The sequence below is a fragment of the Ornithorhynchus anatinus genome, chromosome 1 (assembly GCF_004115215.2).
Source record: "Ornithorhynchus anatinus isolate Pmale09 chromosome 1, mOrnAna1.pri.v4, whole genome shotgun sequence".
Lineage (NCBI taxonomy): Eukaryota > Metazoa > Chordata > Mammalia > Monotremata > Ornithorhynchidae > Ornithorhynchus > Ornithorhynchus anatinus.
Window position 1 is genome coordinate 155,489,211 of NC_041728.1, and position 26,230 is coordinate 155,515,440.

Sequence of the window (26,230 nt, forward strand, 5' to 3'; positions counted from 1 at the left end):
ATCACTGATTTCATCTGTCAACAACAAACATGACAGAACAACAGATTGGGTTCCACGTTGGCTTTTTCACTTAAAAACACATTCATAGGTGAATTTCACTATCAGGGAAGTCGTCTTGGAGTATGGACAACTACTCATATATACATTTGTATGTGTTTGACAGGATGATGGATGAGCACCAGTGGTGGTTTTTGAGGAGAGGGGAGATGCGCAGAATAATTTTTTAGAAAAACATTCTGGGCAGCACAGTGAAGCATGGATTGGAGAGGGGAGAGGCTGGAGTCAGGGAAATCAGTCAGGCTAATGCAGTAGTTGAGGTGGGGTATATCAAGTGGTTGGATCAGAATAGCAAGGTCTGGAAAGGAAGGGGTGAAATCTAGAGATCTGCTTTGCTGTGAAAGTAGAATGGACAAGAACTGGATTTGCTAAATCACTGGCAGAGCTTCCAAAGACAACTCAGAGGCAAGGGGAAACTCTCAGAACTACAACTCTACTTTTTTTATGGTATTTGTTAGCACCTACCATGTGTGAAACACTATTCTATGCCCTACAGTCGATACAAATGAACTAGGTTGGACACAGTCCCGTCCAGCATGGGGCTCACCATCTAAGTAAGCCTTACTTGCCACAGTCATGTCTGCAGGCCAATACAAATACCTTTTAAATTCCAACTCCGTCCCTGATTTGAATAGCGGTTATCTGGAGTGGGGAGCAAGAACACTTAATTGGGCAGTGAGACACGGGGATGAGAGTGTTTATATTGTACTCTTCCAAATGCTTAACACAGGGGTCTGCACACAGTAAACACTACAATTGATTCTTACGTTATCCATATAGTTGCAGGGTCAGAGCATTTTCTTTATCTCAAAGCAATTCGCATTCACAACCTTGGGGTGCCCATCTGCTTCCAGGACTACTACTCTGCAGATGACCCCCAAATCTAGCTCAACTAGCCCCTGTAACAGTTGAGCCCTACACACTATGTCTGTAGTCTGTGGTTAAGAGGCAGCATGGCTCAGTGGAAAGAGCCCGGGCTTGGGAGTCAGAGGTCATGGGTTCGAATCCCTGCTCTGTCACTTGTCAGCTATGTGACTCTGGGCATGTCACTTAACTTCTCTGTGCCTTACCTCATCTGTAAAATGGGGATGAACTGTGAGCCTCACGTGGGACAAACTGATTACCCTGTATCTACCCCAGCACTTAGAACAGTGCTCTGTAAGTGCTTAACAAATACCAACATTATTATAAGCATCTTAGGGTAGCTGTGGGGTAAAACATCAAGAACACAGGCTGGTGAGCCAAGAGTTCCTGGGTTCTAATCCCAGCTCTACCACTTGTCTGCTCTATGACCTGGGGCAAGTCACTTATTTTCTCTCTGCCTCAGTTACCTCATCTGTAAAATGGAGAGTCAGGCTGCAAGCCCCATGTGGTACCTGGACTGTGTCCAATCTGATTACCTTCTATCTACCCAGGACTTACGACGTGCTTGGCATATAGTAAGCTCTTAAATACTCCTCAACCGCCCCTCGCCACATACAAAAGGCACAATGGCTTTATACGCTTGTATTACAACTAGCCAAAAAAAAAAAACAACCCAAAAAAGCATGGCACTAAGGTTGAATATGTAAATTAAATTAGTTGCTAACAGTAGCAAATACATGTGATGGGCAATAACTGCTCATTTTAAGCCAGGGATGCAAAGGTAGAAATTTTAAAGATAATGAAATAAAAGTGTGGCAAATCATGAACAATTTCGAGTCTACTATTAAGACCGGCTAGCCTGATGTCAAGTCATCGGAAATAGGTGGCCTAGACGGGGTAGTGAGACCGAGATGCGGAGACCGAGTTACTGTTTTTTTTCCAAACCTGGTCTGTAGGATTATTCTCCAGTGGAGGGAGTGTTTTTGAAAAATGTAGTTTTATTATTTTCAGGTCCATACTGTATTATAAATCCATCTATATTTATTGAGCGCTATGCGCAGAGCACTGTACTAAGCACCTGGGAGAATCAAGAGAATTAGAAGCCACTTTCCCTGTCCACAACCTCCTCCAGTAGGCCTTCCCAGACTGAGCCTTCCCTTTTCCTCCACCCCTCTCCATTCCTACTCCCTCCCTCTGATCTACCCCCTTCCCCTCCCCACAGCACTTGTGCATATTTAATAATATTGGTATTTAAGCGCTTACTATGTGCCGAGCACTGTTCTAAGCACTGGGGTAGACACAGGGGAATCAGGTTGTCCCACGTTGGGCTCAGTCTTAATCCCCATTTTACAGATGAGGTAACTGAGGCACCAAGAAGTTAAGCAGCGTGGCTCAGTGGAAAGAGCACAGGCTTTGGAGTCAGAGGTCATGGGTTCGAATCCCAGCTCAGCCACTTGTCAGCTGTGAGACTTTGGGCTAGTCACTCACTTCTCGGTGCCTCAGTTACCTCATCTGTAAAATGGGGATTAAGACTGTGAGCCCCAAGTGTGACAACCTGATTCCCCTGTGTCTACCCCAGTGCTTAGAACAGTGCTCGGCACATAGTAAGCGCTTAACAAATACCAACATTATTATTATTATTATTGACTTGTGCAGAGTCACACAGCTAAGTGGCCGAGCCGGGATTCAAACCCATAACCTCTGACTCCAAAGTCCGGGCTCTTTCCATTGAGCCACGCTGCTTGTATATATTACTCTATTTTATTAATGATGTGTATATATATACGGTTCTATTTATTTTGATGGTATTGATGCCTACTTGTTTTGTTGTCTGTCTTCCCCTTTTAGACTGTGAGCCCGTTGTTGGGCAGGGATGGTCTCTATCTGTTGCCCAATTGTACATTCCAAGCACTTAGTACAATGCTCTGCACACAGTAAGCGCTCAATAAATACAACTGAATGACGAGCTAGAGAGGAAGACTGTCAGTGGCCACCATTTAGTAATTCTTAGCTGTTACGTGGTTCCTAGAAACACATCCTCACCTCTACCACAGTGTAGCTGGGGTTAGTTGATCCATCATCTTACTGTCCTTACTGGCTGAGCAACAGACATCATTTTGTTCCTTCTGGACCGTCACGTAGCGGGAGCTGGAGGGATGAGCCGACTGGGTGGACCCACCGGACGGCTCTTTTGGCCTCTGAAGGGAGAAACCCCATTACTTCCCCCACCTCCAAGCACCTACATTTCTCTCTGTTCAAGGCAGGACTATCTTTTTTAGGCCTGACAACAAAGGTGTTTAAGCTAGGAATTTACCAGCCATGCATTCTTCACCCCGAGTAGGCGATTAGACTGTGAGCCCGTCACTGTGCAGGCATTGTCTCTATCTATTGCCCAATTGTACATTGCAAGTGCTTGGTACAGTGCTCTGCACATAGTAAGCACTCAATAAATACTACTGAATTAATGAATGACAGTGGAGAAACCGGTGCTAAATTCCCGGAGAGCAAAAGAGGCACAAGAAGAACAGCAGGGAGGTTTTTTGTCACGAGTCCTGACGAAATGGGAGGTTTTTTCTCTAGTCAAAACAAATGACGTACGTCGGGATAATCACAAATTCTCAATTAGCAGTACCAATTGCACCACGAGTTAGAGGAAGTCTTGGGTTCTGAAAAAGTCTAGAATTATCACACAAAATCACCTTTCCCGTTAGAACGGATTTGTTTGGCATTAAACTTTTATTCAAAAGGCGAAGGCTTTTTCGAGGAGAGTCTGCTCTTATAGGATTTCTGCTTAATACAAACGATCTCCAAGGTTCTCGTCAAAACGTTTTCAACTCAGATATTAAGTGGAAATTGGTGTTTTTCGGAAGATCTCTGTACACCACAATTACTGGGTCAAGATTGAATTTAAACAAGACATACATTGTGGATCTCCAGTAATAATTTTAATTTTAAATCATTTTACATGAAGCTACAGCTGAACCCTTACACTTCTGTGTTGGGATGGGGAAAGAAAGAAGTACAGGGAATCCTTGTTTTGTTTATTGAGACAGGCGGTTCCTGAAAATCCCTTAGGTGGAAATATGTAAATCAGACCGACTTTTCTTATAGGAACAATTTTACAAGTGCAGGTTTGGTTCCTGAACCATGCTCAGGTGCCAGATTTTTTTTTTAAACCACAGCTTCCTCCTTAATTATAGATGAGTAATTACAACTGCTCAATATGGTGCCCACTTCTATACCATTGTGAGTAAAATAGACATGCCAACCCTTCCTGGTGAATCGCCCCTTCACCCCTCCCACCTCCCGACCACCCACCATCGCAGTCTTCGCACCCTGCCTAACCCTCCCCCATCACCCCCAATCCTCTTTAAAAACTTTCCTCCTCTTCCCCTGCCCCCGTTCTTCAAGGTAACTCCCCCATTTGCCCACAGCTCACCTGCAGCCTTCATCCCTACTCGGACCCCCAGACTCAGCACCATTGAGGAGGATAGAGTTCTAAAGTCAAAATGGTGTAAATTTAGAAACGATTTTCGGGCTGTTCGACTCGGTTCGAAACCTCTTAAATCAAGGTCTGCCTGGGTGCAAAAACATCATCTATGAGGGAGTTCAGATGGGTAGCGTTCTCCCCACCAGCTCTAATTCTTGAGCATCACAATGCATATACACTTTGTGGAAAAGTGCACGGACACTTTACGGGAAATATTTTCCCTCCGACTCTGGCTTCAATTGGTTCTTCGCCAAAATCGAGAGCTTCAGAGGTCCAGACATCTCAGAACTTCCCTTGGAAAACCGAACTGCTTCCATACTGTTAATTTCAACCTGTTGTTTTCTCAAACCCCTCCGTCCTTCCCTCCCCCCGCCCTATGTAAAACACTGCTGCTTTCTTAAAAAAAACCCCACACACACCACACCCTATGTAAAACATTGCTTTAAGTTTAATGTTTATTTCCCCAAGACAGCCCTAGCCTGAATTCTACTTGGATAAATTTTACAAGCTAGTTTTCTGCTGCTTCTAGTTTTCAACTTTAACCACGTTTCGGATGACAAGGAATGCTGCAAAAATACTCTAGTCCAACAAAGAATTATGATCACAAAATAATCTTTATCCATTCTACAGTGTTTCAGAATTACCAGTTGATTTTTCAACACAAAGTAGATATAGATGCTAATGGTGGCTAATCTGGTATGTTTCTTATAGCAAACTGTTGTTCATGCAACACTTGTGCTCAAAGGGGAAGGCACAGGATTTCCTACAATGAGCCACCTTATAAAGAGTTCTCCTTTTTGTACAAATTTTTTCGTGTCCCATTAATTTAGTGTGCAGAACCTCGAAACTGAGGTATTATTCCAATTTATAAAAACCACTTGCATGCCTTTTATGCAAGTTTTAAAAATACAAAGTGTTCTCCCTAAAGTGGCTCAAAATAGATTGTTCATGGCTGCCTACATCTAAGATAAAAAGATTCTAAAACAATTGAACAGATTAGGCATATTATTAAAGGTGTTCAAACCATTACTTGATTTGTACATCTATTCACACCTCTTCATCGGTCTTTATTCGGCAGTACATATGCACCAAATTTCATTTTAGAAGTTTCCATATCATTTTCATAGAAAACAAAGTTTGAAAACAAGTAACATTTAAACACAGCACGGTATTCTACCACAACTGAAACTTTTTTTTTCTTCTTCTTCTTCTTTACAGGACTCAACAAAATCTAGAAATGAACTATGCTGTAGATTACCACATGCAAAGATCTTTATGTTATCTCTGAAAATGAAAAGGATGGCTTTTAAAGCACATTTTACTGTTTTCTACTATTATGGCGACTTGTGTGTACTGCAACACAGTCTATTTTGAGGGCAATTTATATGATTTTTCATGCAAAAGTCTACACAAATTAGTTTTGATGATATGGAAAAGCTTTTCATAACATCAAACATTCATCTGGTGCAAATGCACAGGGAAGCCTTCCTGAAAAGTTTTCTGACTCGACAAGCAACTAATAAGCTGTACTAGGTAAAGAAATTAAAAACAACTTAGGAAAAAAAAAAAGGAAAAAAGGAAAGGAAACACAGGCTGCAGGAGTAAACCAAAGTCTGCTGCTAAACCGGTCTTTGTTTTCATGTCCAGTGTAAGTTAACACTTATGATCTCACTTTGATGATTGGTTAGGTTTGTCGTCAGCCCCCTGAAGGCGATTCAAGCTTGCATGCGTTCACAGACAGCACCACAACCATACTCTCGTACACACGCCGCTCCAGGGCTAGGAATCCGCTTCACGAGTGAAAAGCCCTAGATTGGAAAGATGAGCCTGGCTCCACAGCTTCGAGACCAGACATTCACTCAATGTTGTCCACTCACACAGTGCTTCATAGCGAGGCCTGGGCTCATTCCCCTTGGACTTAGAGGGCATCCTACTCTCTCTCGGAGGCTTACGAGGCTCGAAGATGAGAGTTACCGCACCGTCCCCCCCAATGGCTCTACTAAGTCAATGCTCCTTCTCAGGCATTGAAGATCTTTGACCTGTAGCCCTTCTGACTTTGAACAACCTAAATAAGCATTCGTGTGAAGTTTTTCGTTACATTTTGCCACTCATTCTCACTCGCACCCACTCGCCACCTTGACTTCATTTGGGCTTTTCTGGGATTCCAAATGAAATCTTCACATTTTCTTTCCCCGATTTAATGCAGCAGCAGATCCCATGAGCCAAGCATGATGGATCAAACTTTTTTTTTTGTTAAATATCAGTGCTGCATTGTACCTAACTTCCAATATATCTTTCTAAAACTGGAACCCTTCTGCTGGTACATTGGCAGATGAATTGAACCCAAACGTTCCACCTTGTATTGCCTCAGGAACAAGGCTAGGATCTTCATCAATCTAGTTGGGGGAGGGAGGGGGGAATCACAGGGAAGAAAAAGAAAGAGAGAAAACAGGTTAAGTAAGCTTATATTCTAAAAACAATTCTTTGTACCATTTCAGAATGTAATCGATTCCCCCACCCCTCTTTCAAATCTTTAGCTACATAGGCTTTTCATTAGGAAGAGTCTCTCAAGGAGCAGAAACTGGGAGAATCCTATTTTCTTCAAAAAAAGAGTCATCATTAATTTATGAGCGACCCAATTAATCCAGAACCCACAAGCGTAAGATGGAAATTTAAGTTTTGGTGCTGCATCCTGAGCCTAGAAACTAATTAATGAATAATCTCTTCCAACCAGGCATCACACAAAGTTTGTGTCTCCTTTGGTCCTACCACTCAGTAGTCTGTCTCGAGCTCTGGGAAAAAGATATTTTAAGTTTGCTGAACAGAGCGCACGACATTCTACATTTGCTTGCATAAATGAGTGGCAACAGTTCCTTGAAAAACAACCCTGAAGGAGGCTTAGAAATAGAGTAAAAAAGCTTTCAGGAGTGTCACCAGCCAAAGGCTAACAAAAAGCGAAAAGTTTTGATTTCAATATATTTTGTCTGAGAAACGCCACCCCTCCACATGGAAGAAAAAAAAGAAAACAACTGCTCCTAAGGAACTGGGCAGAACTCCTGACTGGCCAGTGTAGTAGCTGAGGGTATACAAATGGTATTGAGGCCACTTTTCCCAACCAAAAATACTGGGAGATCACAGATCAAGAGAGTTGGTTAACTTAAAATGTGGATTACTCCAGATAGGATGGAAACTGCAGAAACCAATTTATCAGGTATCTATCTGTTTATCAAAAACCGGCTCCTGATGTAAACAGTAAACCAGGTCATTTAGAATGACCATCTGATCATTTAGAATTGTGTCCTATGACTTCCCCCCAAAAGAACCACTCCCCCTCACATTCAGGTTTTCAAAACCATGAGGACTTTGAGATTGAAAGTAAATTGTGTTGGAATTTGAAAATATCACATCTGATCAAAAAAACCCAGAAAAACAGTTCAAATATCCCTTTCACAGAGAAATATGGAAACAATTTTTCATTGACCTAAAATGATCTACTAGTCTCTATTAACATCAATGAATCAATTTTTTAAATGCATGTTTTCTCACATAGACTGTCAGCAGCTATGGAGTAATTCCCGAGAGTTTACCGATGGTCTGAGAAGGCTTACGGACTGCTGGGTTATATAAGCTATATAAGATACGGCATTCTAAAATATTCTATTTTTGAAGTATCCTAGAGTATTCTTTTTGAACTGCTATGGTTGAAAGTTCCAAGAAAAATAATAGTAGAGAATTAAGTTGTCTTAACTACTTAATACTGATTTTTGACATCACTGCAGACATAAACATGATCTAACTTCCATTCTGATCGTCAAGCTTTGCTTCCCCACCACCCCCAGAATGGCAGCCAAATGGGAACATTCAGGAGAACAATCACTGCAGATGGTTATTCATCTGGGGAAAAAAGGATTACTGAAATTATGGATCCAAAGACAGCAGCACCTACTTTGAATAGCTACTGGTCTACTGCAGTAATGTGCTTTGTCTTTTTTTTCCCTCAATGTAAAACTAGTTAGCTTACTATAAATGTATGGAGGTGCAACTGTTTCCTCTAACACGGCAAAAAACTATCTTCTGTGTATTCCTTGTACTATTATTAAAAGGAGGGATTTTAAAATGAGGCACTTGCCTAGAAATAGCAGCCAGAGAAGCAAAAGCTGCTGATTTCACAGGCTTCTTAGAATAGTTCTGTTTCATTTCAATTTCAACTTAATATGCAGAGTTATCACTACACTACTTCTAATCTTTTCTTTACCACCACGTTTACAAATACAGTTAAGACAGTTTAAAATTATTACATCATCTGATGAGAAGAACTGATCGATGATTTCATAAGCAAGTTTGTAGATGTCTTCATTTTCATGGTTTTGAAGCTGTTCGATCTTCTCCAGACCTGCAAGAAGCATTTCATTCTTTTAAGTGAAAGAAATGGCAGTAACATTAGATTGGCCGGAGAGTGGGATATCTGATAATCAAAACTATCCTTTCCAGGACATCAAACACATAGAATTTGATGACAGGAGTGGGGCAGGTGAAATAAGGAGGCATGTATTGCCAATAAAATACAGCTGCTTTAATCCTTATATGGATTAAGTGAACCCACAGCAGAATTTTCTGTTTGGGAACATCGATACTGCCTCTCCCGGAGCCTTGTATTGTCTCAGTTGAACCTGGAGCAGCATTACCCTTTACAAATGAAGTTGTAGAAAAAGGAGCATTTTTCCAATACGAGTTAAATGGACACTGTTTGGAGAGAGGTAGAAAATAAGAGCATGTTTGAGCAAAATTAAATTCTGACTGCCAAGAAAACTTGGACTTTCTACTTCACTGGAGTAATTCAACAGGCTCTTTCAATTGGGTTCCACTAATGACACAATATGGCCTAGGGGAAAAAGCACAGGACTGGCAAGAGGGAACCCCAGGTTCAAGTTCTGCCACTGCCCAGCTACTGAGGCACAGAGAGATTATGTGTGTGATTTGCTCCAAGTTTCCTCCCTGGTAAACTGGGGATAAGATAGCTGCTTTCCCTCCCTTCTGGACTGTGAGTCTATTGGGGATTGGAGGATTGGGGGGTGGTCAGAGGGGAGAGGAGAGGAAGAGAAGGGGAAGGAAGTGTCCTCAGAGACTGTGTTCAATATAAGAATTCTGGGATTTGTTAAGCACTTACTGTGTGCCAGGGACTGTACTAAGCGCTGGGGTGGAGTCAAGCAATCAGGTTGGACACAGTCCCCGTCCTACTTGGGGCTCACAGTCTTAATTCCCATTTTACAGATGAGAAAACTGAGGCACAGAAGTGAGTGACTTGCCCAAGGTCACAGCTGACAAGTGGCGGAGCCTGGATTGGAATGCACAACCTTCTGCCTCCTAGCCCCATGTTCTGTCCATGCTGTTGTATTTAGCCTAGTGCTTAGCACTTACTCTGGCACAATACAGTCACCAATGCCATTATTATTATTATTATTATTATTATTAATAATAATTTAACAGAAAATGAATTGCTTTTTAGAGAAAACCAGTTTATAATTCTGCCTTGATAATTAAATCCTATTCAGTTATCTTGTGGAGAAGATAATGGATTTTTTCAATACCTTACTAACTTTGTTTTATTTGGTACCGACTCCAAGAATGGAAACAAATAAAGATAAAGAATTCTAATGTTGCTTAGAGTTCAGACAAGAAGTAAATGGCAAAGGCTGGCAAAATGATTAGGCTTCACTAGCTGCTGTGAGCACTTTGGCAACTTACCTCCACATTCTTCTATTAGATTGGCTATGGTTTCTGCCTCATCTTCAGCCATTTTTAATATATTACTTAATCCATCCAGCACCACTTGCACAACTTGAGCATCTTTTACTGTTAACAAGTTGCAAAAGGGTGGGATAACATTTTGTTGGATAAGATATGCCACCTATGGAAAGAGAATACAAGGAAAAAAACAGGCATATTGAAATTAAGAACTTGAATTTTATACATGTTAACTCCAGACTTTGTGGGGAAGTAGAAGATATAATTTTTGTCCTTCCAGAGTAAAAAGACATACTAACTGGGTCTGAGAAGTTCAAAGGACCCATTAAACGGACTAACACACAGACCAAGCAGAGAGCCTGCTGATTCCCCGTTAATACAGCAGACTCACAGCCACTTTAAACAACAATCGGAAAGCTCTTGAACAGCCTCTCTCCATTAATTTAACTTTATATTCCAGGAGAGATGGAAATAAAAGGGAGATGAAAGGACAAGAAAATATGTACCTAGAGAATGGAGAAAAGGTTCTAGGGGAACAAAAAATCCAATACACTTTCCTCCATTCTCTGTCCAAACACCAAATACCACTGAGATGAAAATGACTGACTTTTTTTTTTGAAAACTGAGAAAATTCAGAACAAAGTTCCCCAAAACTGGGAGATGGCTAAAACTTTGTAGGTCGATATACAGACTCAAAGACATACTGAGGAAACAGCCCTTACCATTCAGAACCATACAAATGAAAATGCTTTTAACAAATATTTTGTTGAAAAATAGGTTCTTACTTATTAGAAACAGGGGAGAAAAAAGGGACTACTAACTCTGGGGGGAAAAGACAAATGAAAAGAAGGCACTGATAGGCACCACAGGTATCTGTCCCCACTCTCTGGAGTCAGGAGGAGGGCCAGAAGTCAAAACAAGACACCACCTCTGCTTCTTGCTCCTTTTCATAGGCTGCAGGTTCACATCCTGATCCTGCCTTTTGGAAGAGTTTAATTGGATTCCCACGGGGCTGTGGATCAGGTTGCCAGTTTCTCTAGTTCCCATATCAGAGCTCAGTAGAGGCAGGTTAGATATACCAGCCTTGCTCTTGCCCCAAGCACGTTCTGAGTTTTTGGACTCTGGATCGGCTGAGGTTCCAAAGGCTTAATTGGCTGGTGGTGGCACATTGGTGGGAAAAGATGGAAAATGGAGTGAAAGGTAAGCCCTCCCTCCTTCCCCTCTCTCCTTTCATGCTACCCCTCAGCCAAACACTCAGGCATTTATTTCATAGCTTATCTTGATTTCCCCATTACTATCATTGTCAGTGGTATTTACTGAGCTCTGAGTGCAGAGCACTATACTAAACATTTAGGAGAGTACCACAGAGTTTGCAGACACATTCCCTGCCCACAATGAGCTTAGAGTCTAAAGTCTACAGATATGAATATGTACACTTTACAGATATGCACCTAAATGTCGTGGGGTTAAGGATGGGGTGAATATCAAATGGCCAAAGGTCAGAGATCCAAGTGCACTGATGATGCAGAAGAGAGCCAGGGAAGAGAGGGCTTAATAGAGGAAGGCCTCAGAGGAGATATGAACTTAAAAAAGGGTGGGGAGAGTGGTGACCTGGTGAATGTGAAGGGGGAAGGAGTTCCAGGCTAGGGGGAGGATGTGGGAAAGGGATCAGCAGCAAGCTAGGTGAGACTGGGGCACAGCAAGGAAGCTGGCACTGGAGGAGCAAAGTGTGCAGGCTGCACCGTACTACGAGATTAGTGAGATACGGCAGGAGGTGGTGAGCAAGTGTGCTATAAAGCCAATGGTAAGGAGTTTCTGTTCATGCTCTTACTTTGCTATCCAACATCACGCTATCGATGATGATAAAACTGCCACGTTTCCCCACTGGGTCCCAGCTCTGGTACGAGCCTAAATGGGTCCAGGGCAGGGTAACGGACTTTCCCTGCTCCTCCCTAAATGAAGAGCTGGCATCCCTTTTGTAATTGTCACTGTCCCAGATGAAAGAATCAGAAGATGTCTTTTCTATGGTGGTTAAAACTTTGCTACTTAAATTTCCCGAACTCAAAACAAGTTGCTCATTTGTTGTATTTGGTCTACTGAAGTTAAAGTTTTACTCACTTGATCTTTCCTTCCACTGATCGTTAAGTTACTTATAGCCCAAGCAGCTTCTTTCTGAGTGCCAAAATCACCCTAAAATGAGGGAAAACACACTTAAGAATTTGAAGAAACCAATGAGAGAATACATTTTCCGTAGAGTCTTTTTCTAAAAGTTGTTTCAGATGAAAGGACCTACGGATTAACATGCAGACCTGAGGTAGAATACCCAAACCTTCTTAGCTAGAAAAAAAATGTTTCTGACTGAGAAATGAAACAACTTCCACAAAAATCCATCAAATGGTCAAGAATCAACCTAGAAATATAAAGTGCTCAACTGTTGGCAAAGTAAAATACTGGCCTCTTTCCAACGTACACCCCTTCCACGACAATGCTACTATAGGTGTGATTGGTTGATTTGGGGTTTTGGAAATGGAATTTCCAAAATGGAATTGACTGGAATTTGTCAACAACTGACTTCTAGACATTTTAAAGGTAAATTAATCCCAGTGATCTAAATCTAAGGATTGTAATCTTTTGAAATGAGATCCCAGTTCTTTCAATTAGTATAATGCTGGCAGAAGTATATGTTAAGATTTGAAATGGGATATCAGGTCACACTGTTTATTTTATCCATCTGAATTTGATATTGTACTTCGAGACAATTGAAAAAGAGGAAAAATGTGGAACACCACAATACTGTCTCTTAAGCAAATCCAACGTGTAGGAAAACATGAAGCTGAACACCTAGGAAGGTTTCAGAGTTTTAATTAATGTCTGGGCCAAGAGAACCAATTACATTTGATTGCAACATGGGTTTTGGCCCAGTTTGAGGAAACACCTATAACAACACATGACACACAAAAAAGTAGTTATCTGATTTTAAAAATGCAGGATGAGCATTACCCACACGTGCTTCGGAAGTGGTAAGGAAAAGTATGTCATAATTGTTTGATGCCCCCATTTTGGACCTACAGCCATTATACTTCATAACCATCTCTGGCTGTCTCTGACACACTCTGGCATTTCGAAAACTGCCTCTTCATTCTTACACATCACAGTTCTGAACTGGGAACCTACCTCCAGGGCCCGCTCATTTCTGATAAAAGGATCAAATGTTGGAGCCACCAGAAAAGACATTGAAAAGAACGATATTCATCATAAAGATGCACTGTAAAAATACCGAGTGTTCTACTGTCCTTGGCTCCTGGCTCCAAATCAAATTTCAAATAGACCCACTGATTTAACGAACGTATTTACATCGAGACAAGCGTCCCTGCCCCCGTAAATAATTGAACAAGAAAACTTACCTTATCTAAAAGGTGTATTATCATCGGTACGAGGTTAGCCTCTATCACTGCCTGAACTTGTTGCTGATTTCCTGCGGTGATGTTAGATAGGAACCATACTGCTTCCTGCAGAACAAAAACTCTTCAATATTTTAGAGATGTCATTTAAAAAAAATGACATTGAGTTTTGTTCAGAGTACGTGCTCAATAAATATCTCCGATCAAATCAATAATATTTACTGAGCACTTGTATGCAAAGAATTAAGAAGCACCCTGGGAAAAAACAAAAGAAGACAAGGTTCCTGCCTTCGTGCAGCTTACACTCTAGGGATTTGACAGACACTAAAATGATTTACAGACAGGAGGAGGATGGGACAGAAGATATTTACAGGAATTAGTGCTTAAATAGTAGGAAACGTAAAACAGGCGCTAAGTGCTAAGGGAGGATGTGAATACACAAGTACTTAGATGACACAGAAATGCTGAAGTGACAGTTGGGGGAGGGAGAAATATCATTTGGGATGAGAGATCTTGGGAGGGAAAAAAAAGAAGCCCCTCGAAAACGAGGAGCCGTTTCGCTTGGGTAGTTTGATGAGCCATCTAACCTGCCAATTATTTTTGGTTCAACTTACTCTTTAAAATCATAATGAGATACGCTCAACCATCAGAGACTAGGTATAGCACGTATTTCAAAAAACAGCTGGAAGTCTCACTGCAACGAAGAAAACTTTCTCTTTTAGTTTCAGAATGGAGGAACGAGATTTTCCTGGTCCAAATTTAGAGTCAGGCTTACATGCGGATGTTTATTATCTCTCCAGCAAACAAGAGCCCCACAGCCAGCCCAGTCACCCCCCGGAGTGGGGGGAGCAAGAGGTCAGACAGATACGGAGCCACAGCGCCGACTCCACTTCTTGGTGCTTCGGCCCTGGAGCCCAGTGAGGTTAAATTGTTGCCTATTTCACCCTTAGCTCCCTGACAAGGCCTGGAACATGCTCTGGTGCCCGTCTGATGGGCCCTGTGGAAGCTGGGGAAAGCCCAAAGTGCTCGTCTGCATGGCTGCCGCTCCGCTTCCCAGTGTGCTCTGCTCTTCTCCGCCCCCTCTGCAGGTCCCGGGTCAGCACTTGCAGCGTCGGGTAACCATCCTTCTCTTTCTACCCCTCTTCGCTTCCCCAGTTTCCCCCGTGTTCAAAATGAAAGGTAGGATACCTCCGGTCTCGATGCCACTCATGGAAATGAACAGCATGACCACTGCTCCCGAAGCCAACGGGAGAGGAACACACATATCGCTGATCTAGCTTAGGATATTTCTGTAACTGTCTCCAGGATAAAAATGTTGCGACGATCTAGTCTTAAGAGTGGGTTTGGGCTACGAAGGTCACTGTGTAGAAGTGTGTAGAAGAAATTCGCTCCTTTGGATCAGATCACAGGTCCACATCGATGAAACCGTTAGAGATTTTTGGGTGCTAAGCTAGTCGGGTGAGCTATTTTGGGGCTATAATCACTGGCAATGTTGCTAATGAGGCCCACGTATTTGAGCAACAGCCTCAGATGCACTCCAAAATCAACACTACTGAGTCAGTGCCCCCTGACCGTAGCCTTATATCCAGTCGTACAAAATCAAACCATTAAAATTTACACTAATACTAAAACTTAATTTTACGACTAAACCTCCCCACCCCCCCGGCACATCATACACCATTCAACCACACCCAGTATCTCTATTTCATCATTTCCAAAAGAGTACGATAGGGGTTTTTGCAATTTCACTGTTTTATTTCTTCACATTGGAATGAAGTGCTCTCTTCTCTTTCTGGTACACGAGGAAACTAATTCCGTTTAAGAGTTTATCTTGGGTCCAGATCTTTTACGCAGCGTTTCCCACAGAGTCTGCACAGATTATACCTAATCGTTTTTCTATTTAACATAGGAAGCCCAGTCTGTGGCCCTGTTTCTTACTTAGCACCCTTTGCTTCCACAACGGAGTATTCTATTCGTTTCTTCCTAGGGTCCACATGTCATACGGATAGTTTCATCAGGCCTGGAGCCAAGTAATAGACATGTTAGTATACGTGTGTCCAGATTTCCCACACACAGCACATTCTGCAACAACCCGAACTTAGAATACAACAAACTTGCTTATTTTCTCATTTCTCAAAATATCCTATGCCCGAGTATGTTCTACTGGGGTCTAAGAACATGCTAATACCTTAGAGGGATTCCCTCAAAGCGAAAGCGATGGCACAAATACTTGACTGCAATTGTGTCAACAGTTACTGATTAGCTCCAAAAAGAACTTTAAAGCTGTGCCTTGTTGACCCGGAATTAAATATTGACCTACCTTATTAATTTTTTCTTTGGGATGAGTCAGAAGTGCTGGGAAGTGTGAAAGAGCATCACAGTTCAGAACTACTTGAGTCTGTTCATCAGTGCCGGTCACAATGTTGCCCACAGCTCTAAGTGCAGCAGTCTGAAACATAAATGCACTTCATCGTCCCAAATACCACTGCTGGGTCAGGCCAACGATCGACCTGACTCAGAATTCTGCCTCTGAGGGTAGAAATGTTTCTGACAACTCCAGAGCGATTACACCCAACTGGAGCCTTACGGGCCTCTCTTTTTGGTGGTTTTTTCTTTTTAATTTATTAATCCCCCGCTCTAAATTTTCCAACATACAGTGGGCCTTTCGGACTGCTGCTGATTCAGCGCTCTTACCTGAGTCGTGACGGATGGCTCAAATTCATCATCACTTCGCTGAAGTATGGATTACATTTTCTGAAGGGCATTACCTTGAATTTGCTTACCCTGAAGCTCACTGGGCCATTTTTCAGCCCACTCCCGCAGCTTCAGGGAGGTCGTCCTGTAATCTATCCCCATCTGAATGGCATTTCGCCATCTGGAAAGGCTTTGTGTCATCCATAAACTTGGAGATTTCACTGCAAGATCCTTTCCCATTTTAGCAAATAAAACCAACCCTACATAAATCCCTGGGGGAACACCGCTTTCCATACTTCTCTATCCCAAATAGTAGCCCCTTATCCCTAATTGTCTACAACAGCACAAATGCCCAACCCTAATCAAAATTCTTCCGTTCTTTTGCAAACTTTAATTGTGGAATTTAACAATTTTTTGTAAAATCAAAATATAGTGTACCCTTTCCCCTCTATCCACGTGCTCATTGACCCCCTTAATCCAGCAGATGGGACATGATTTCCTCTATAAATACACGTCTTTTTTTCCTAAAAATAGGCTGTCCTCACTGACCTAAAATTGACCAATTTGCCCAGCCTGTTGTTGGGAATAATCAAATTTGAATTTGCAGGATCACCTCTAGAACTGCCCCCCCCACCCCAACCCTCTTTTAAACAGTATTTGTTAAGTGCTTTCTATGTGCCGGGCACAATGCTAAGCACTGGGGTAGATACAAGTTACTTGGGTTGGACACAGTCCATATCCCACATGGCTCTCATGCTCTTTAGCCCCACTTTACAGATGAGATATCAAGCACAGAGAAGTTCAGTGACTTCCCCAAGTTCACACAGCAGACAAGTAGTGGGGTCAGGGTTAGAATCCAGGTCCTTCTGAGTTCCAGGACTGTGCTCCATCCACTACAACATGCTGCTTCTCGATGGCTGAAATTCATGATCACATTCACATGGGCATTCTTTCAGTTCTCTGGTCCAGGGCCACTGATCACTCACGCTGGCTCCCCAATTTCCCCTTCAAATTCTAACAGGACTCTAGGGTAGATGTCATCCAGCCCCAGTGATTTATTTAGATTTAGTTTGTCAGTTTGGTGTGGTTATCATCCTGTGTGGTTACCGCAACTGAATCCAGGTCCTCTGAACTACCTGCTACAGAAAACCATTTTTGTGTATGGGAAGTTCTCCAACACCTTCCCATCTGGCAAGACAACACTAAACAAGTTGAGAAGCAATATGACCCAGTTGATAGAGCATGGATCTGGGAGTCAAAAGGAATTGGGTTCTAATCCCAGGCTCTGCCGTTCGTCTGCTATGTGACCTCGGGCGAGTCACTTAACTTTTCTGTGCCTCTGTTACCTCCTGTAAAATGAGGATTAAGAACCTTTCATAAATTGAAAGAGAGCCTTTCATAGAATGACACCACCTTGGCCTAGTTTCCAGGCCCAGCTGTCGCTAGCCTGCTGTGAGCTACTGGAAGAGGAAAACGAAACTTTCCCGACTGCCCTAAGATGGACAATTGAATTTACCGATGTGGTACGCTCACTCTGCTGCCAACTCTAATTGCTTCAGTGATGCCGAGCAGGCTGATGTAGGCCACGTCAGATCCAAGTAGGCCTCTCTGTGTCTTTTAGCATTCATCCGTCCCTGGAATTCCACCTCTGATCTGAATGCCAGGTCTCAGGGTAGCCCAGTCCCCCTCGGGCACAGGTCTAGCTCAAGAAAAAGCAGCCCAGGTGGAGGTGGGATGGGCTGCATTACCCAGCAAGGGTAATATCCGCAGTGCCATCAAAAATCTGTGATACACTATATTAGAGCACAATTTCCTTGAACCGCCCTGGGTCTATACAGCCCAACACTCCCTTGGGAATAAGTGCACTTGCATGATGTCACACATGACCTCCAACGTCTCAGGTCAGGATGGGCCATCATCCCCATAGCCTTACTATTAGTAGGCTCATGAGAAAGAATGGAACATGGATTTCGAATTCTCAAGGACAGATGGTCTCTGGTACATTATATCTCACACACTGAATGGGTTTGCCCAATCAAAATAATTGCAAACTGGCCAAACCTTTGTGTACAATAATTTTGTAACTTCTCATAGCCCTTACCCAGTTTCATATTTTCAACAAATACACTACTGAATCCAATAGAACACAAGAATTGAATGATTGAAGACTTCAATTTCATTCTGCTACTTATGTAAGTTGTTGAAACAAACCATACTTAAAATACGAGAAGAACCATGGCCTAGTAGGAAGAACAGAGGCCTGGGAATCAGGAGCTCCTGGTTCTAATCCCAGCTCTGCCACTTCCCTGTTGTGTGACCTCATGCATGTCAATTCTCCGTATCTCGGTTTCCTCACCTAAAAAGCTTACTCTGTGAGGAACTTGGAAGTAACACAGAGTTGAAAGTTTAAATGCAATTCAACCAGTTCTGCCTAACCCTTGTTCTGGCTACTTATTTGGGACTGAATACAGAATTAGGGAGAGTTCTTCTCACCACAAGTACATGGGTCAGAAGAAATGGGTGTGTGCTCTACGCCTCGGCATCTGGTACAGGGTGAGTGCTAAAATGCACGGTTTCCTTCACATGGGGCTCTTTAAGAATGCCGCTGCTGCATTCTAGGACATAGAAAGTTAACCTCTGAAAGTAAATCTAAAGCACTTATAGTAAGAGATCTCTGGTCAAGTTGCATCTGTTTTAACTGGCTTCCGACTTACCTGAACTTTAACCTCCTGGTGGTTGAGCAGAGGAACCAAATGAGGAACGATTCCAGAATCTATTACCATCTGTATCTGTTCATTTCCTGCATCGGTCAGATAAGACAGGGCCCAGACGGTATCTACCAATATCTAATAAAAAAAAAAAGAGAAACATACATTATTAAGATAATACCAAAAGATATCCAAGGATCCCAAGCTTAATTGCTCTCGTCCTTCTTACTTTCCCGGAAAGTATCGATGGGACTATAATTGTTCAAGATCCCTCTCCTCCCCAGCCACAGCCTCTTCCAGACTTGGAGTAATCTAACCCGAGTCACTGACATCCCCTCCCCTAGCAGCTGCAGACCGCTACAGCCAGAGTTGTAGGTAAAGGACAGTAGCTCTAAAGTTACAGTCAAGAGTTCCTCTTGACTGAAAATACTTTGTGGGCAATACAATCCAACCCCCTTCTAAACTATAAGCTCACTGTGGTCAGGGAGTGTGCTTGTTATATTGTTATATAGTACTCTCCCAAGCAATTAGTACAGTGTTCTGTACCCAGCAAGTGCTCAATAAATACGACTAACAACTAACAACTGTTAGATCGCACCCTCCCCCAAGCGCTTGTGAGATGCAGTGTGGCCTAATGAATAGAGCACAAGCCTGGGAGTCAGAAGGACCTGGATTCTAAATCCCAGCTTCTCTACTTGTCTGCTTTGAGACCTCGGGCAAGGCACTTAACTTCTCTGTGCCTTAGTTCCCCCATCTGTAAAACAAGGACTAAGACTATGAGACTTGTGCAGGACAGGGATTGTGTCCAACCAATTATCTTGTATCTATCCCAGCACTGAACAGTGCTGAACAAATAGCACAGTTATTATTATTATTATGGACAGTAAACACTCAAATATCTTTGACTGATAGACTAATCTGTTGATATCTGGCAAAAAAGGCATTTGTTATGGTCAAGTTATTTTTGAATACTATTCTCCAGGAGGCCTTCCCAGACTGAGCCCTCCCTTTCCCTCTGCCCCTCCTTATCTCCCCATTCCCCATACTCCCTCCCTCTGCTCCACCCCCTTCCCCTCCTTACAGCACTTGTATATATTTGTATATATTATTTATTACTCTATTTTATTAATGATGTGTATATCTATTTATCACGATGGTACTGAGGCCTGACTTCTTGTTTTGTGCTCTCTCCCCCCCTTTCAGACTGTGAGCCCGTCGTTGGGCAGGGATTGTCTCTATCTGTTGCCGAACTGTACACTCCAAGCGCTTCGTACAGTACTCTGCACACAGTAAGCACTCAATAAATACGACTGAATGAATCTCTTCCATACAATTTCATTCTGATTAACTATATTTCTCAAGTGACTATGTGCTGAGCATTTTGCTAAGTGTTAGGGGAAAATAAAAGACTCCGTGGTTGTATAAATCCAATTCCTAGTACAGCTAATAATGATAACGTTAATAATAACTGTCGTATTTGTTAAGTGCTTACTATGTGCTAGGCACTGTTAAGTGCTGGGCTGGATACAAGCAAATCAGGTTGGCCATAGTCCCTGTTCCACATGGGGCTCACAAACTTAATCTCCATTTTACATATGAGGTAACTGAAGTACAGGGAAGTGACTTCCCCAAGACCACGCAGCAGGCATGTGGAGCACAAAATCTCTTAAAATGACTCAACTGAAATAGAAAGTTCAAAGAGGATCCCAAGCTTTCCAATTCAAATAGACAAGACACCTTAAAAACCCTTCTGCAGTATTCAATGCAAAGTAAAGATATTGAGCCAAAGGGCAATTTTCAAAAATTCATTTTTGAATTTCCCATCCCCTCAGCACAGAAGTACATAACTGTACACATCTGCAATTTATTTATATTAATGCCTGTCTTCCCCTCTAGACTGTGAGCTTGTTGTGGGCAGGAATGTGTCTATTTGTTGTTATATTGTACTCTCCCAAGCATGCAGTATATTTGTGTGTGTGTGTGTGTATAATTACCCTATTTATTTTGTTAATGAGATGTACATCACCTTGATTCTATTTATTGCTATTGTTCTAATGAGATGTACATCCTCTTGATTCTATTTATTGCTACTGTTTTTGTCTGTCTCCCCCGATTAGACTGTAAGCCCATCAATGGGCAGGGGCTGTATTTGTTGCCAATTTGTACACTCCAAGCGCTTAGTCCAGTGCTCTGCACAGAGTAATAATAATGTTGGTATTTGTTAAGCGCTTACTATGTGCAGAGCACTGTTCTAAGCGCTGGGGTAGACACAGGGGAATCAGGTTGTCCCACGTGGGGCTCACAGTCTTAATCCCCATTTTACAGATGAGGGAACTGAGGCACAGAGAAGTTAAGTGACTTGCCCACAGTCACACAGCTGACAAGTGGCAGAGCCGGGATTCGAACTCATGAGCCCTGACTCCAAAGCCCGCGCTCTTTCCACTGCGCCACGCTGCTTCTCAAGTAAGCGCTCAATAAATACTACTGAATGAATGAAATGCAGTACAGTGCTTTGCACACATTAAACGTTCAATAAATATAATTAAATGAACGAATTATTCCTTAGGGAGTCTTTGGAAATTCTCCGGTCCCCACAAAAAACAATATGCAGCAAGACAACATTAACTGAGTGTCCTAACATGTCTAGGTGCATCCAGCCTTTGCAAGTTAGATCTAATCTAACTACATATCAGATTTTCCAATGGGTTGGCTTTGCTCATATATAAGGAGTGTCCCCAACAGAATGTATTCTATAAGTTAGTTAATTCCTATGTGAATATACTTAGAGAGCTATTTCTATAAGACATTGAGAAGTTCCTGGGGGCGGGGGGGAGTAACCACCCTCAAAAACAAGCACAAAATTAGGAAACCACATGCAGCATTGTGGGGAAAAGGAAAAAGCACTAGAACATATCTTGGGAAAAAAAATTTGAGGTACTTCAGATTGAAATAATTCCATGACTGATACACGGAACGGAATCGTGTATCACAGGGAAAGAAATGTAAAGACCACGGAAATAAAAGACATTCAGATTCATAATATCAATAGTAATGTCACTAGTGATAACAGGAGAAGCAGCCTGGCCTAGTGATTAGAGCGTGGGCAAGGGAGTCAGAAAGACCTGAGTTCCAATTCCAGCTCTGTCACTTGTCTGTCCTATGACTTTGGGTAAGTCACTTAACTTCTCTGTGCCTCAGTTACTTCGTCTGAAAAAAGAGGGTTTTAAAGACTGTGAGCCCCATGTGGAACATGGACTGTGTCCACCCTGACTAGTTTGTATCTGCCCCAGCGCTTAGTACAGCACATGGCACAAACTAAGCACTTACATACTACAAAAGCAAAGTTTTTAAGACCTTTAGCCTTGCAAGCATATTTCAGTTTTATAGCATAGTTCACCTTCTGAAAAATACATGGCCACCCACACTCCAATTCTAACTCAATTCTAATTTAATTGTGTTCCCAAAGCTTCCTAGAGACTTTAGGCAATAAACTACCAGATAACCTGAGAGAATTTAGGTGAAGACACTATATGGACATGAATGTGTCTGCTAGTTTTGTTGTAGTGCACTCTCCCAAGCACTCAGTACACGGTAAGCACCAAATAAATACCATTGATTGACTGTAGAGAAATACTCTGAGGTAACTGAAGCACAGAGAAGTTAAGCGACTTGTAAAGTAAACCAGCTGACAAGTGGTGGAGCCGGATTAGACCCCATGACCCCTGACTCCCAAGCCCATGCTCTTTCCACTAAGCCACGCTGCTTCTACGTGTGCCAAGCCCTGTACTTAGGGCAGGGGTGGATACAGTCAATTCCTGTCCCACCTAGTGCTCACAGTTTACACTGGAGGGAGAGGGATTTATTTAATCCCCATTTTACAGATGAGGAAACTGAGGTACAGAAGAGAGGTTGCTTGCCCAAGGTCATAGATCTGACAAGATCTTAATGAAAAGTTCAGGAATGACATAAAACTGGGTGATTATGCAAGGAAACATCCATGCTAGCCAGGATCAACTACTATCACTATCTCAAACATAAGCTCCTAGGACAGAGGAAAAAAAGACATGATGATTGTGGGGAAGTAATAATAATAATAATAATGATAATAATAATGATGGTACTTGTTAAGCGCTTACTACGTGCAGAGCACTGTTCTAAGCGCTGGGGTAGATACAGGGTAATCAGGTTGTCCCACGTGAGGCTCACAGTTAATCCCCATTTCACAGATGAGGTAACTGAGGCACAGAGAAGTTAAGTGATTTGCCCACAGTCACACAGCTGACAAGTGGCAGAATCGGGATTCGAACCCAAGACCCCTGACTCCCAAGCCCGGGCTCTTTCCACTAAGCCATGCTAATAGGAGACAAGAGGACTTAAACCTACTATTAATCAATGGGGTATTTACTGAGGACATACTCTGAGCAAAATGCTGTACTAAGTGCTTGGGAGGGTGCAACACAGTCAGCAGACATGATCTCTGCCCGAGAAGCTTACAATCTAGGGGGGGAGATTGACACTACAAGAAATCATGTTCTATTAAAAGTACCAGAATTTACCCACGCAAACCCCTGGCCCAACCAAGAAATTTAGGTGTATTTTCAAGTGACAAACCCTACTAGATTGTAAATTCCTTGAGAGTGGGGAGCATGTCTAACTACTCTACTGTACTTTCCCAAGAGCTCTGTACAGTGTGCCACAACCGGTGAAGCAGAATTGCAAGAGCACGGGCTTGGGAGTCAGAGGTTGCAGGTTCTAATCCCACCTCTGCCATTTGTCTCTTGTGTGACCCTGGGTAAGTCACTTAACTTCTCCGTGCCTCAGTTACCTCACCTGTAAAATGGAGATTGAGATTGTGAGCCCCACATGGGACAGGAACTATATTCAACCCGATTACCTCGTATCTACCCCACCAGCAAGCAGAGGCATATCCATTCCATCCATTCCATTTCTAGCTTGGGCAGTGGCTAGCGAGTGGAAGGCAATCTCTGCTACAAGTCAAAATTCCGCTGTGCCGGGCAGCAGTGGCATGGGAGAGAGTTGAGGGTGGAAACTCAAGTTTACTGCGTGGAAGGACCACTTCCATATTTTTACCAAGAAAACTACCTGAACCATTGCAGATAGATGTGGGCATTCTGGGGGAGATGCGTCCATGGTGTCACTATGGGTTGGAGACAACTTGACAGCACAAGACAAGACCCCCTGGTGCTTGGCATTTAGTAAGCATATAACAAGTATCATCATTATTATTATTACAGCAAGCAGTCAATAAAAACCCAATTGACCTGCCCAGAAGAGTGGATATGTATTAACACAGTAATTCCATTGATACCTCTAAAGATCAAAAGGACTGCTAGTGTCACCATGGTGACCCAAACGGTCAACGTTGGACAGTTTGAGATGGGACGGCTGGGGGACAGCCCCAGAGTTGGGTCCGGGATGGGGATGATACTCTGGTGAGGGGCGGGCAGTTCTGTGCTCGGAGCGCTGTGCCCACGTTTCCCAAGGTATCTGCTCGTCCTCTCTGGAGGAGCCTCCATGGCCACCCCCTCACCCGGGCTCAGGCCCGCTCCTCTCACCCTCCTGCAGGGTTGGAAACAGCAACAGAGCTTCGTCCGGGCTCGGGAGAGTATGGATGTCGGGGATGGGCACTGCAGGGCTAAAGCTGCATGCCCCACCTTTTCTGGGGAGCTCACTAATAATAATAATAACAATAACTCTGCTGTTTGTTAAGTTCTTACTATGTGTCAAGCACTGTTCCAAGTGCTGGGGATGATACAGGATAATCAGGTTGGATACAGTCCCTATCCCACACAGGGTTTACAATCTGAGTAAGGAGGAGAACACATATTGAATCCTCATTTTACAGATGAGGCAAGTGAGGCACAGACAAGTGAAGTGACTTGCCCAAGGTCACACAGCGGGCACGTGGTGGAACCGGGATGAAAAGCCAGGTCCTCTGATTCACAGGCCCGTGCTCTTTCCAGTAGACCACACTGCTTCTCTTCTCCGGGGGAACCTCCATAGGGGTCGCCTGGGTTCTGGAACCCATTCATTTCTCAGTCTCTACCGTGAATACTCTCTAGTTAATTTCCAAATTCCAACAAGAATATGTGCCTGGCAGTCAGATTCTGCTGGGGACGGAGGTAGGATGGGGTTGGAGGTAGGGTGCGGTTGGAACCAATCAGGAGCACATGATGTGGGCAGATAATAAACCCTAGTCTTAACTGAAAGAACAGAAACGACCAAGATTTCCACAAAGCCGGTTATTTGTTGTAGAATTGAAGTTTAGCAAGCAACTAAGCTGTCGTGTACCTCTAATTCACTGCCTCAGCTATTCCCAGGTGACGCTTGTTTGGTTTCAGTGGTTACTCAGTGAGCCTAGTACTGGGCATAAAAACATGAATCAAAAACTTTTACTCACATTTACATCTGTATGGTGGATTAAAACACAAAGGGCAGGAAGTATCTACGGAGAGAAAGGTAAACATATTGAAATGTCATTGATAACATTTTTAACATTTAGTTGTTTTTTTTTTTTTAAAAAAAAACAACAAACAAAAGCGAAAGTTACCTCCTGAATGGTTTCCATTGGTGGTGGTGGATCTTTGTGGCGACATAAATTGACCATGACCCAAGTAACATTTCTTAAAAATGTTATGGGAATTGACGGGCTGATGAAGGAAAGCAGAGGCTTCACCACTCCAAGACTTATGACATAATCTCTACACTGGGGTCCATCACCTGTGGTGAGATTGTTTTATATTTATTACATTTACCAACAATATAGTAAAGCTAGTTTCTCAAAAAATCAACTGAACATTAAAATGTTTATGTTTACTTCAAGGATCAATAGTTTTCAGTGACATACAAACACAGCAAAATGACTGATATCACAGATTAAGAACTCTAGTAACTATTAAGATTTTTTTGACCATTATTTATTTTCCCCAGGTATTTAACCGTCTACCTCTTGGGAAGCCTTTAATATCACCTAAATGTGAGTAAAATCACTGCAAAATTGTTTCAGAGGATAGAGGAAGGATACGTATTGCTCCTCTCAATTAAATGCTTAATATGGTGTTCTGGCCACAGTAGGCCCTCAATTACCATTAACTGAACACTACTTTTATTGCCAGAGTGAAGACAACAGACACTTTGGAGAGGTGGAAAAAAAGGGAAGCGTTTTGCCAAGGCAAAATTATTTTAAGTATTTCCTGCTGATTAATGAACAAATAAGATGAGTCAACTTTTGAAGGGTTCAAAAGAGCTAT

General features: G+C 42.6%; 1 protein-coding gene and 1 non-coding gene across 4 annotated transcripts in view; both read right to left on the reverse strand.

Moving 5' to 3' along the window:
• Positions 1–4,837: 4,837 nt before the first annotated feature.
• KPNA4 (karyopherin subunit alpha 4) overlaps positions 4,838–26,230 on the reverse strand; it is a 64,506-nt gene continuing 43,113 nt past the window's right edge. For all 3 annotated transcript variants that reach the window (XM_029058386.2, XM_029058399.2, XM_029058391.2), the window contains exons 9-17: positions 25,531–25,700; positions 25,381–25,425; positions 18,966–19,097; positions 15,878–16,006; positions 13,561–13,665; positions 12,275–12,346; positions 10,157–10,319; positions 8,710–8,804; positions 4,838–6,807 (exon numbers count right to left, since the gene is read on the reverse strand). In XM_029058386.2, the coding sequence (XP_028914219.1) occupies positions 6,709–6,807; positions 8,710–8,804; positions 10,157–10,319; positions 12,275–12,346; positions 13,561–13,665; positions 15,878–16,006; positions 18,966–19,097; positions 25,381–25,425; positions 25,531–25,700 (1,010 nt within the window). In that variant the 3' untranslated portion in view covers positions 4,838–6,708. The remainder of the gene's footprint in view (positions 6,808–8,709; positions 8,805–10,156; positions 10,320–12,274; positions 12,347–13,560; positions 13,666–15,877; positions 16,007–18,965; positions 19,098–25,380; positions 25,426–25,530; positions 25,701–26,230) is intronic.
• On the reverse strand, positions 14,951–15,274 carry LOC114816743. The gene has a single exon (XR_003764555.1).